At 39.9% G+C, this 13,515-nt stretch overlaps 1 protein-coding gene across 6 annotated transcripts in view; it reads left to right on the top strand.

Moving 5' to 3' along the window:
• Nucleotides 1–13,515, top strand: part of LOC129378876 (rho GTPase-activating protein 21-B) — a 73,077-nt gene that overhangs the window by 50,056 nt on the left and 9,506 nt on the right. For 4 of the 6 annotated variants that reach the window (XM_055059373.1, XM_055059372.1, XM_055059370.1 and 1 more), the window contains 11 exons: nucleotides 2,311–2,334; nucleotides 4,276–5,851; nucleotides 8,250–8,393; nucleotides 9,539–9,641; nucleotides 10,074–10,110; nucleotides 10,413–10,532; nucleotides 11,507–11,806; nucleotides 12,573–12,637; nucleotides 12,727–12,875; nucleotides 12,969–13,111; nucleotides 13,303–13,461. In XM_055059373.1, coding sequence (XP_054915348.1) covers nucleotides 2,311–2,334; nucleotides 4,276–5,851; nucleotides 8,250–8,393; nucleotides 9,539–9,641; nucleotides 10,074–10,110; nucleotides 10,413–10,532; nucleotides 11,507–11,806; nucleotides 12,573–12,637; nucleotides 12,727–12,875; nucleotides 12,969–13,111; nucleotides 13,303–13,461 — 2,820 coding nt within the window. Of the gene's footprint in view, nucleotides 1–2,310; nucleotides 2,335–2,635; nucleotides 2,893–4,275; nucleotides 5,852–8,249; nucleotides 8,394–9,538; nucleotides 9,642–10,073; nucleotides 10,111–10,412; nucleotides 10,533–11,506; nucleotides 11,807–12,572; nucleotides 12,638–12,726; nucleotides 12,876–12,968; nucleotides 13,112–13,302; nucleotides 13,462–13,515 lie in introns of those variants that run through there. The other 2 variants (XM_055059375.1, XM_055059371.1) reach the window with 2 other exon arrangements.

The following is a 13,515-nucleotide window of genomic DNA, read 5'->3' as shown; positions in this document are numbered from 1 at the left end:
AGAGATGAGATTAAGCGGTTTGCTGTGTTTTCCTCAGTGAAGCACCTGAGGTCTCACACAGCAAACATCACAGATGGAGGCTTCAAATAAGCAAGTTTTGTTTTTGTTTTGTTTCCTTTTTTTATTATGTAAGTTGGCCTTACATGCCTTGATCACAGATTTAACATTTTGCTGTGGCAGGAATTTTCAGTCCTTTGTTATTTTGTGGAATTTTTCTATCAGGCAAAAGTTTGAGTTGCACTCAAATGTTTTCATTGCTAAGATGCTAATATACTTTTTGCAGCTAACTAGCTTATTTTGCATCTGTTATAGATAAATTGGATGGACAATGTTCATTTCTGCCACTGGCTTACTTCTGTCACCTACATTTAAAGTTTTTATCTTAAATTTTATCCAAACTGGCATTAAAAAGTTCTTAAAAGTCTTAAATTTAAACCCTGCAGTGATTCAGTGAGCTTACAGAGAAAGCGTGTTAGCATGGATCACGACCAGCTGGGGGAGATTAAAGGTGTGGAAGTCGTCAGAAAGCAGTCGTATCGCAGTGAAACCAGGAGCCGATCGAGACTTCATGCTTCACGCCGTTCTACCGATCAGAACCGTGTCGTAATCCAGTCTGGGTCCAGGGCCACACAGACGATAAAGATATTTCCACTTGAAACTTAACCAAAAGTATTTTGTAAGATTTTATTTGTTTGTTTTTTCCAGTGCCAATGCTACTGTTTTCTTTACTGGGATTTTTTCTGACAGACCAACACAGACTAGTGAACAAACCATGAGTGGATATTTTGAATTATTTCCCGAGAGACGCTGAGCCCAGTCAGTAGGGAGTGCAGCTGCAGTCAGCTGACTCCAGTTTACAGCAAACAAACATCCAGCAAAGTGCGCCGCCGTGCAGAACGTGCGATAAACGCCAGTGAGATGGAAAAGCCTGGGGAGGCAGAAAGCCCTGAGTAAGACGACAACAGAGGAAACATAGCAACTCTGCGTGAGAGAAGAGGCGGCGTTGGTTTATGGGGAACAGATGAAGGGAGACGTCATGGTGCATCTTTAGCACAATTAATCAGGTCACCAAAATCACGCATTTTTATTCTGTTTTAGCACATTTGGCTCTTGAAAATTGAATTTTGCTTTCCGGTTCAAGGATGCAAACTTGTAGGCAACTGATTCACAAAATTAGGAGGAAACTGCTGCTCTAAAACCAGCTGAAATAAATTCAGACATATTTTATTTAACCCAAACCAGGATGTCCACACATCCTTAAAAAGTCTTAAATTAATTTCTCGTAAAAAAAAAAAAGGACTTGAAGTGTCTTAAATTTTTTTTTGAAAGTTGAAGAAGTAAATGATTTAATCTCGTATATTCTACATATTTTGTTTTTCTGCCACACTGACTGGAGACTGTTGAGGCTACCGCTAAGTAGCTGCTAGCATGTTCTTAACAGCTAGCTTGCTAGCTTTTCTGCATCTGCCATTTGGTTGGCCAAAATTTGTGCATTTCCAAAGGGATTCGTGTCTTAATTTCATCACTAATGGTCTTAAAACGTTTCAAATTTGAGTTTGTAAAATCTGCTTTTTTTATTCAAATGTGGATGATTTCAATTGAAAATATTTCAAAAATGTTTTTTGAAATATTTATGTAAATATAATTTTTTTAAATAAAGAAAATGATTTACTTTAAATATATTTTTAGAATTTTTTATTAAGAAATAAATATTTTTTATCTTTAAATAAGTTTTTTTTTATTTTAAAAAATAAATAATTATTACAAATTGTAAACTGGAATCATTCTCAATCAGCCAGAGTCTAATTTCTCACCTCTATATCTGTAACATTGTTTCTCATGTCTTCATACACTAAAAAAAAAACACAAAATCTAACCAAGACGTATTTTTAGTTTAGTTTCTAGTGCAAATATTTTAGCACACTTAAAGTAAGATGAAATTAACTTACAAGTGACGCTTTAGAAAGATGTATTTACTTGTTTAAGTAAATATATCCTCGATATTGATATTTTTAAATAGTGCTAGTTCCATTGATTATTTTATTGATAATAAAACATTTTTTGTTATTTGTGAAATGTTAAGCACTTTTTCATCAATATTAAGGAATTATTTACTTTAATCAAGTGTCTATTGTTGCTAAAAGCTACTTGTAAGTTATTTTTGTCTTATTCTATTTTTGAGAAATTACAATAGAAGCTAAACTAAAAATATTTGGTAATACTTTGAGTTTTTGCAGTGTACTTACCTGTCGACCTTTTCCTAATCCTTTCTTTCTCTCTTTCCCTGCTTACCTAACCTGCGAACTGCAGTTTTCCAGGGATATCACTGCTCTGGTAAGAAGGGAAACTCTGCCAAGCTAACACCTCTCCCCCCTCCTCCACCTCTTGCTGGAAGTGGAACCAGTAGAAACCAGTGTTTTCCACCAGTATCTGTGTTTCTGGTTGAAGCTTTGTTGGTCACGCTTGGTTTTTCTTTCATTGCGCTGACATTATCCTTCAGCAGACCACAAACATTCCCTCCCTGTACTTTCCACAATCAGGACATTGGTTTGTGTTTAACTGGAGGAGTTAGGATCCAGAGGGAGCTGTAACCTGACACCACAGGTAGAGCCGGCGTCGTTGATTAAAGTCCAGTTACTCTCTCTGCCTTTCATTTTCTCATCAGCGTCTGCGCTGAAAGGATGAGGAGATACAGTATGTCAGCATTGGATACAAATGGGAGGTTTTTCCCTTTTCCCACTCAGAAGGTTTTATTTATGAGATTTAATTAGCGGTTTAGTTAAGGTTAAATCAAAGATGCTAACAGAAGTCGCGCTGTTTGGGAAAAACAAAAAACGGAAACTCGGATGGGCTCGCTTCTTGTGCTTCAGGCCGGGCTCTCCGGTACAGAAGGTGGGTATATCTGCAGGATTTTTTTCCATTTAATCCCATCATTTTGGGTGAAAACCGTTAAAACTATTAGCTGCTTTTCTGCCTTCATCCAGCTGTCAGTCAGGCATTGATTGTCCTCCCCTGATAATCTCATCAGCTCTCACAAAGACCACAGAGGAGGTATTTTTAGAAACGAGCTGAATCTGTAGAAACGAGCAGCGAGGCACATGGAGATGGAGAAAGCAGGAAATGTATCCAGGAATTTAAAGAGGAATGGCGACGGTTTCAGATTAACTCCAGATCATTTTTTACAGGACCGTTTGAACCTGGTTCACATTTTCGATGTTTTCTCTCTTTATTTTATTGAGATTTTGTGTTACAGTTTTGCATAATTGGTAAGAGGAAGTGAAAGGACTTAAGGTGTTAAAAGAAAAAATCTGAAAGGTGTGGTGTGCACTTATATTTAACCCCACAATAAATACTTTCTAAAGCCACTTTCCAGCATCTTTAGACAGTTGTATAAAACTCCATCAGCTTTCTGCATCTACTTGCCCTGATTCTCAATTTAGTGTTTAGTTGTAGACTTTAACTAGGCCATTTCATTATATGTTCTATATATGGCTGTCTTTGCACTTCAAAAACTCAAAATTTTACAAAGTATTTTTGGTCTAGTTTTAGGTGCCTCAGTACACTTTAATTCAGCTAACTTACAAATAGCATTTTAGCAAGATATAAGACCTTGTTTTAAGAAAATAATTTCTTAATTTTGTTCCACTGGCAGATTGTCATTTTACATAAGAGATTTTTTCCATGTAGGTAAAATAATCTGGCTTATTATCTTGTTGAAAAGTTAGTTTTGTCTTGTTTCAAGTGTACTAAGATATTTGCAACAGAAACTTGACAAAAATACTTGTAATAATTTTGTGTTGTGTTTTTATTGTCGTTGGTGGTTGTGCAGGAAGCTCCTCTTTTGCTTTTCAAAGATGTACCATGGTATAATTGTGCATGTGTTTGCAGCCATTTTTGTGCGTGAGTGTAAACACTTATTTCGATTTAAAGTGGTACGATGTCATAAAGTTTTTATTCAGAAAGGAGATTAAAATCTCATTATGTAAGAATCATTTTGTGCAAAAAATTTAACAGAAATGTTTTGTACAGACCACAAACACATCCTCAGCTGTTCCAGGAAGCATAAGAGGTCACCTCTAATGGATATAAGGGGAAATAAGACAGATGCACATCACACTTTTTTCAGATTAACTGCTTCCTTTCTTCACAGTTTTTGGTTATTTCTTTGTACTCTAAAGTTTTTTTCTTCTACAGTGAGAAAATGTGAAAAAGTTCAGAGGATTTAGGTGTTTTTATTCCAGGGCTCTGTAAATGTTGTCGTCTGATCTCTTGCAGGCGTATTCCCAGGATGCATACCTCAAAGGAAATGAGGCGTACAGCGGAAATGCCCAGAACATCCCGGAGCCGCCTCCCATATGCTACCCTCGGATCGAGCTGAAGGCGGCGATGGCGCCGCCGCCCGACCCGGGGCCCGCCAGGCGACCGGTCCCCACGGACAACAGCAGCCGGCCCGAGATCCCTTCCGTCAGCAACGATGGCACCAGGACTCCGGCCGATCCAGTGGACCGGGGGTCCCGGTTGGCTCGGGCCGGACCCAGCCACCGGACCGAGGAGAACCGGTACCGCTCCCCAGCAGACCGACCCAGACCTCTCGCCACAGGATGTCCGCCGTACCCAGAGCCGTTCTCGCCGCTGGTACGAGCGCCGCTCGCCGCCATGTCGACGGACACGTTCTCCACCGCCACCTCTCCCACCGCCAACCACTGCTCCCCGTCGCCGACCACCTCACCCCACCAGAACATCGACTGGCGGACCTACACCACCTACAAGGACTACATCGACGCCAAGCGGCTGCACACGTACGGCTGCCGCACCATCCAGGAGCGCCTGGACAGCCTGCGAGCTGCTGCCAACTCTGCCTACGCCCCGAAGGCCGCCAGCGCCGCCGCCTCCCAGGTCCGACAGAGGAGCGCCTCCAATGAGCGCGGGCCGGCGGACCCGACCGCACCGCTGCCGCTCCGCAGCGCCTCCCATGAGCGGCTGGGCGGCCCGCCAGACAGAACTTCCCGCCACTGGCCTCGGAGCGCCTCTCAGGATGCTTTACCGTTCCCCGGCGCCGCCCGGGTCGCAAAACCCCGAGCCAGGTCCTGCGACCACATCAATCACAAAATGGAGGACAAACAGGAAACAAGCAGGAGGAGTTTACCTCCTCCAAAGCCGGAGCAACGGCTGTCGAACTCGCCTGATGTTGCGAAAGGTACAACAGATTCTGCACTAGCGGTCAGAGTGGACGGCCTCATAATGAGGCCTTCGCGCCTGCCCGTCAAAAACTCCCTCTGCGACCTTTCCCCCGCCTCGTCCGCCATTAAAACCACAGAGCCTCTCCGAGACCAAAGAGCCAACGCTGTGGGGAACCACCTGGGCTTCTCCCCGCTGAACCTGCAGCTCCGTGGCCGAGCCGACAGCCTGAAGACAGAGAACCGGTCTGAGTCGGGATTAGCTTCCAGGTCATCGTCCTGCTCCGGCGCCGCCTCCAGACTGCCCACGCTCAGGCCGATGAAGAGCGAAGTCCTCACAATATCCTCAACTGCCGCCGTAGCCCAAAAACCAGTCGTCAAGGAGACGCCAGAGCGGACTAACGGCGGTCTCTCAGAGGGCGTCGAAGGACCGGATGCCACAGTTGTTGTCCTACGAAGAGACAAGACCTCCGGAGTTGCCCGCGCCCGGCCTCCGTCCTACGTCATCGACAGGCAGCGAGAAGTAAAGTCGCCGCCGCTATTGAAGGCGGGATCAGCGGACGCAGCGATATGCTGGGCGTCCAATGAGACGCTGCTCAGGAGGCTGGGAGACACGAGGCACAAATCCGGCTCCAGCAACCTGAATGACTCCCTGGACTCCATCCCCTTCATAGGTGAGGCAGCAGCAACATGTCCGACTCTAACAGGAACTTCCTGTTAGCAGAACAGGAAGTTCTCTAACAGGTACTTTCTGTTAGAGACGCTGATCTGTCAATGCTGAGCTAATCAGATTGATACGACTCATCAGTAACCAGTTCTTCTGATTGGATGTTCAGGTGCAGGCATTCATCCGTCCATCTGTCCATCCATCATCCATCATTTTTCCATCCATTCATCCATCCTTCTCTCATCCATCCATCCATCTGTCCATACATCCATCCACAGGGACTTTTTGAACACTCAGATATAAGTTAATTTTCTTTTGGGATAAATAAAGTATTTGTAACTGTATTTAATTAAATTTAATAGAAAATGCCACTAAATTTTGGAGAAAATTTTAAATTTAGCTTTAATCCTCGTCTGATGGCTGTTTTACATATTTACTGAGAAATTTGCTTAAATCTAGATAAGAAAACTGGAGACATTCTTTTGTCTCCCGTCTAGATTTGCTTGTCAAAGTGGAGAAATTAAAAAAACCTTTCCTCCCAGCATAACAAAAAGTCTTCTTATAAAGTCAGAGTTTGCTGCCAAACACAACAAAGAGCTCCTTGGAGTCCTTTTATCATCCTGGCTCGTTATTGGCTCCACTTTGTGGTGTTTTCCTGCTTTGGTTTCATATTTACTCTACAGCCAGGGGAACCAAGAAATCAGAAAAAAAAAAATCCTCAGAATATTTAGTGGCATGTTTTGCGCCTTAATTTGCCGTAAAGTTATTGATATTTGATCTCTGTGATCGCCCAGCAGCTCTGACCCAGAAATGACTCATTCCTGACATATTTGTCATCTGTGGTTGTTTCCTCCTTTGCTTTTCGGGCGTGCCATCCTGCTGACGGCTCCTATCGGCCTTTATGACAGGGTGATTTAACGCCGACAGGCTGCTCATGTAAAAGCGAAGCCGTCTGGCAGCTTATCGGGCAGAAACGTCACGCTGACTGCTTCGTTTTGTTTTAGCCGTGCTGGCTCTTATCGCAGCGTTTTATTGCCGTCTGTTAATGTTTTTATTCAAGTTGAGGCATCAGGTGAAAGTTCAGCTTTGTGCTGGTATTTAAACTCCTGGATTGCAGAAAGTTTGAAGAGGAACAAAAGAGACTTTAATAAAAATATAAATCTTTGTTCTTCCACAGTGAGAACATAAACTTTATTTTTTCAGTCAGGTCAGTTACAAGTTTATTATCGAATCCCACACAGGAGAATTGTTCAAAGAGTTTGAGAAAAATAATCTAGACAAAAACACGGAGAGGGGAAAAAGAGAAAACGGCCATTTTAAATAAACTCAAGATCAACATCAGTTCAGATATCAAAAAGTGAGGAAGAGAAGAAATGTTTGAAGTGGTTAATTATTGGAGTGAGAAAACAGAAAGTTATTATTAATTTAAATCAAACATTTGCTTTTAGTTTGATCAACTGTTTCTTGAACTTATCTTTATTTATTTATATGTGTGTTAAGTTTGACAATTTATTTTGAATTGCAAAACCTTAATTGTTAATATGATTTTCAATGGCAAATGTTATTGTAAATTAACAAATATGTATTTATTCTTTAGTAATTACTTATATCTATATTTAACTATTATATATAAGTTAATTATAACTATATATTTATATTCTTGCAACTTTTTAAAGCTTTTATATTTAGACTGATCCCAAAATGGTGAATGTTAGGGCTAAATTAATCAACATATTTACCATTTTGCTAGTTTTTAAAGCTTTTATTTTTAATTCCTAAATGTTATTAAATATTAATATTAACCAATATATTTTTTATTTTACATTACCTTTTAATAATATTTTTATATACCTGTTTGTTTGTTTATTACTTATTTTTAGCAAGTTATTTTTGATTCAGTGGGTTATTTTATATTTTGAGGGTCGTTGAGTTCAGGAGAAAATAGTAATTGAATCTTTGCGAGTTGTATGTAGCTAAAGCTGTGTACTACACGCTTCAACAGCTGATTAATCGTATTACTCATGTATAATTAAAGCAACACACATTTTATCAATAAATAACTGTCTGGTGACACAAAGAAACAATGTTTTGGGCTGAGGTTTAACATTTGCAGATGTTTTTGGCTCCCAGTCCAATAAAAACCCAAAGCAAAACATTAAAACTTGTAAATTCAGTTTCCATCCCAGATCTTGATTATGGATCGAAACCACTGACTAAACCAGAACATTCTTTAATCCTTCAGTCACATTTCCAGCCTCTATTTTCATACACAAAACATTCATCTGTCTGTTTGACTGCCTCATGTTGTTTCTGCTACAAACCCGTGATTCTGGTTCTGATTTCTGATTTACGAGGGAAATTCACCTCTTTTCTCTCAACTTCTGGGCCCTGATTTGTGTCCTCAGACGAACCGTCCAGCCCGAGCATCGACCAGGACAGCACGCACATTCCCGCATCCGGGGTGATCTCAACTCCCCTCATCACCACCATCCCACCCAGCCCCACGTCTTCCTCTCCTCTCATTCGACGCCATCTGTCACACGATCAAGGTAACGTAAACTGATTCATTTAAATTAAGAAAGAAAAAGCTCATCTACTTATGATTATCAATCAATTGGTTTTAATTTAAAATTAGTTCCAATCGATCAACCACAAACGTTCGCTTCGACCTGTTGTTGTAGTTTGACCGCCATCCAGCAGAGGGCGCCGCAGGTCCTCCTTAACCTGAGCCGTTGTTCATTCTTAGAACAGACAGAAACAAAGATGGCGGAGCTCAACGGAACGAGAGAGAGCAGCGGTCCGAACAGAGACCGTAATGGGGTTCAAAATTCACTTCATGCGGTTCTGTTTTAAAATATCAACACTTGATAAGCTCCTTAAGGTTCACATTAATATCTCTACATGACGGAGCAACGTCAATTTGTCAACAAAAAGGCGAGGATACGGTCGTGAATTAATGAGCGAAGTTTTAGCATTCATACCACAGACATTTTATTCCTGTTTTGTGATATTTCATCAAATTTCTTAAGTTTAATAATGTAATCGAGACCACAAGTCTGTTTATTCAATCATTTTTAGTTCGGCTGACAAAGTCATGCTATATTTATTTAAATTCAGCATATTACGAAGAATTTAAACCCTTATGTTAGACCATAGGTGTCAAACTCTGGCCCGCGGGCCAAATTTGGCCCGCAGTGTAATTATATTTGGCCCGCGAGTAAATTTCAAATTAATATTAGACATTTACACCAGAAAGGAGGAATTACATTTTATTTAAATTTTATTTATTTAATATTTTATTTCATATATTAAAAATAATTTATTTAATATAATAATATGTTTTATTATTATTAGCAACTCAATTTTGCACACCTGCACTTTTAAGTTAGATAAGCTTTGCTTCTTCAATATTTATTGTTATATTAGAACTTGTTTGGGTCCATATTAAAAGATTCATTTGTTCAACCTTGGCCCACGACTTTGTTCAATTTAAAGTTTTGGCCCACTGTGTATTTGAGTTTGACACCCCTGTGTTAGACAATTCTCCCTCTTGATAGAAAATAAATGTTGTGTTTTTAAGAACCAGTCGATAGATAAGTTATTGATCAACTCAATAATCGATAACTTGCATCTCTAATTTAAATATCTTGTTCCAAATGAATGTTTAACACATTTGTGTCCATTTCTCCTATAGATTCTCTTCATCTCTCAGTTATCGGGTCAGACTCTGGTACCAAATCTGAACGGTCCAAATCGTACGATGAAGGCATCGATAACTACCATGAGGAAAGCAGAGGGTGGGTTACGTAAAATTAAACCCCATTTCTAAACTTTATGATAGATTAATAAAAAGGTATTTTCTTTGATTTAAATGTCTTTAGTCACAAAATCAAAGTTGAAGATAAACTTTGATCTAATTGAAATTCATCCATTTTAAGTGACGTCCTGTTGTAAAATGAAAACAACTAATGTCTTGTTTTCATTTGTTGTGAGTGTTCGGCTCTTAAGTCCCTGCAGCAACAGTAACCAAGCCTTTTTGGCCTCCTTAAATATAATCAAACTCTCTGGATTTTAGTGTTTGTTTGCTCAGGCTTCACTTGCACTCCAGAGAAACGTCGATGTTTGTCTGAACCACCAACACAGCTTCAACAAACAGAACTCCAAACCACTGAAAATGCAGCAGCTCTTTCAAGTCTCCTAAAATTTCATGTTTTGTCTCTTGCACTCAGGAGGTCTCTGCTTCCTGGACTGAAAAGTTTGAGGAAGGTAAGTTGTCCGTTGTGAGAGAGTCCTGGCTGTCCTTACATGACCCGCTTATCCGCATGTCTTCCTCTGTAGTTTATCAGCCCTTTAGTTCACACCCACAAGATTAATGTTTTCCTACTGGATTGTGAATATATTATGGAAAACACAGACAGCTATATAGTCAACACCAGGTAGATAATTGATAGGAAAATTTATATGTTATCGTTTTTGTTCCATAAAATGTTTCATAACTTGGTCAGATTTTGCATATGTTTGTTAGTATTTTATTTATTGAAAGTTTATTGTGTTCTTTTATATTTCAGGCTGTAGACAGGTCATCAGAAGATTCTGGGTCCAGACGAGATTCCTCATCAGACGTCTTCTGTGATGCCACCAAGGAGGGTTTGCTACATCTGAAGCAGCTTCATGCAGATAAGGGAAAGGTGTGTATTCTCCCTGCATAATAAAACACAGGCCCTGCTGTCATTGTAAATTTTTTTTTTTTTTTTAGTTATATGACTTTAAATACATCAATCACTGATCTTAAATTAGTTTGGATTTGTTTCTCATGGGACTTTTCTGACAGGCAAAAGTTTGAGTCACCTGCAGACATATTTATTCTGTGAGTCAAGGCAGGTATGGCTACAGGTAGCTATCTGCTAACATGCTCTTGCTAGCTAACTATGAGGTGTAAGTGCAAATTTTGATTATTGAAGTAATCACCTAATTTAATTGATTAAACTTTAACTGGAGTATTTAGACTCAAAAAAGATCATTTACTGAAAGAAAATAAGATTTTCAGATTAGTAACTAAACAAAATTGTACAAAAATGTATACATTGTGTATTTAAGATTAAAACACTTTTGTAAATATGTTGTAGCTAAAACTCCTTAAGTGGCAATTTTAGTTCCACCCCGTTCAGATTTACTAAGAGTATTATGTTGTTGAATTTTAGGTAATAAAAAGTTTATTTATTAGTAAAAAATTGAAAATTGAATTATTTATTATTTGCTTTTTAAATACCTAATAATGTCTAAAAAAGACTTATGTGGTTAAGGGAAAAAACTGTAGAATCCGATTAATTGATTAATCATCAGAATAGTTGACAGATTACTAAAACAAAGAAGTTGTTGACAAATGTATAAGGGCTGTTAGTTGTAGCCCTTATACATTTGTCATGATGCAGGTCATAGCGGTTCTAAAAATTGACAAATTAAGACTTTTTAAGACCTTAAAAAATCTTGAGACTTTTTAAGGTCCTAAAGTTTTTAAGTCAAGACTTTTAAGGTCTTGAACAGTCTTTAATCTGAGTTGATGAAACCTGCAGGAAACACACACCTGACCTACTGTAGTTATGTTGTCAGTAACAGCCGGTTGTTTTGGGTATGCTACAAAGTCAATGTTTTCCCTCTGCAGCGTGTCGGAGGAGGAAACCGGCAGTGGAAACAGATGTACGCCGTGTTGAGAGGCCACTACCTCTGCCTGTACAAAGACAAGAAGGAGGGCCAGGCTCACGCCAGCTGCCAGACCATAGAGGAGCCGCTGCAGATCAGCATCAAGGCCTGTCTGATCGACATCTCCTACAGCGACACGAAGCGCAAAAACGTCTTGAGGCTGACCACGTCGGACTGCGAGTACCTGTTCCAGGCGGAGGACCGGGAGGACATGCTGGCCTGGATCCGAGTCATACAGGAGAGCAGCAACCTGGATGAGGAGGTTCATCTTCATCCTTTGCTCATATCATCATTGTTTGCATGTTTGGCCTTGATGTCACGTTTGCATGGCGCGGTTATCTGCGTCTAAAAATGTTAAAGTGATACAATGAATGCACTTATGAAGGAACTTAATTCAGTCAATTGATTTTTAATTTGAAGGTTTAGTTTTTGAAAAATCTGGATTTATTTTTTTTTGTTTCTATTTAGACTTTGAATTCCAATGAAAATTAAAATTAAATGAACTTGACGGATTCTGGTCAACTTTACGACAAAAGATGAGTCAGGCTGAGATTTTTATTTATTCTTATATTTTTATTTGTATTTATTTATTTACAAAAATAAAGTGATGATGTCACATAAAGCAATGCAGGCATAAAATGTTTAAATTATCAGAATAACATAACATTTGGAGAATGAAGTAGTAATTTTATAAGAACTCTAATACAGAAACTTAAAAAAATTAGCTATTCAAGATATTTTCTCATTAAAACTACCTTTATCTCTTAATTTTAAGATAAGAAAATTGCATCTTTATTCATTCTCGTAATTAAACATTCTCACAGCCTGGCCCTAATTTGTAAAACTCATAAAAGGGATTATTAAAATAAAAGCCATATTTTCTGTCATTTGTAATTCTTAGAAAAGAAAACAAGAAAAAGAAACTGATTCTGGCATAAGAAATTGGATAATAATAACTGATTACTAAAATAATTGTCATTTGAAGCACTAAATGGTTGCATGTTATTTTCTTCTTCTCTTTCTTTTAGAACGCGGCTTTCACCAGCCATGACCTCATCAGTCGGAGGATCAAGGAGTACAACACCTTGATGAGGTCAGGAGACAACAGACGTCTTCAGTGGTTAGAGCCTTTCAGTCTGATCTGAAATCTCAGTTTATCATTTATTTGATTGGTTCCTGCAGCCCGACAGGCAGTAAGACCGAGCCGTCGCCCAGGGCGTCGCGCCAGTCGCTCAGCATCAGACAGACGCTGCTGGGAGGCAAAGGAGAGACCAAAGCAACGAGTCCGCACTCACCCAAACCCGAGCAGGAGAGGAAGGGCAGCCACAAAGGTGGGAAACTTCCCCTTTAAGTCACAGTTTCTATTTAGCCAGACTAAAAAGCGTCAGGGTTCGGTATGTGCTGATGTTACCCACTGTGTGCAGATGACACCAGCCCTCCCAAAGACAAGGGGACGTGGAGGAAAGGCATCCCTGGGCTGATGAGGAAACCCTTTGAGAAGAAACCGTCTCCTGGAGTCACATTTGGAGTCAGACTGGATGACTGTCCTCCAGCTCAGACCAACAAGGTGAGGCTGATTGTCCACGGTCGGGTCCAAATGCTCTTTAGAACACGGCCCAATAAATACGTCCGTCCAACTAACTAACTAACATTCCATCAATCCATTTTTGGACCTGACAGTGAGAATGTAACAGTCATTTGTCTTTTCTTTGCTGTATCTTTGTTCATTAAACCCCATCATATCTCTCTGTCCTCCAGTTTGTGCCTCTGATCGTGGAGGTTTGCTGTAAGCTGGTAGAGGAGAGAGGGCTGGAGTACACGGGCATCTACAGGGTCCCCGGGAATAATGCTGCCATCTCCAACATGCAGGAGGAGCTCAATAACAAGGGCATGGGCGACATCGATATCCAGGATGATGTAAGTGTCCTTCATCGATCCGAATCGCCTGCAGGGCTCCGTCCTCGTTAGGTT

The sequence above is a fragment of the Poeciliopsis prolifica genome, unplaced genomic scaffold, assembly GCF_027474105.1.
Source record: "Poeciliopsis prolifica strain line A6 unplaced genomic scaffold, Auburn_PproV2 SCAFFOLD054, whole genome shotgun sequence".
Taxonomy (NCBI): Eukaryota; Metazoa; Chordata; class Actinopteri; order Cyprinodontiformes; family Poeciliidae; genus Poeciliopsis; species Poeciliopsis prolifica.
The sequence above is the reverse complement of the archived record's forward strand: the minus strand, read 5'-3'. Positions and strand labels throughout refer to the sequence as shown.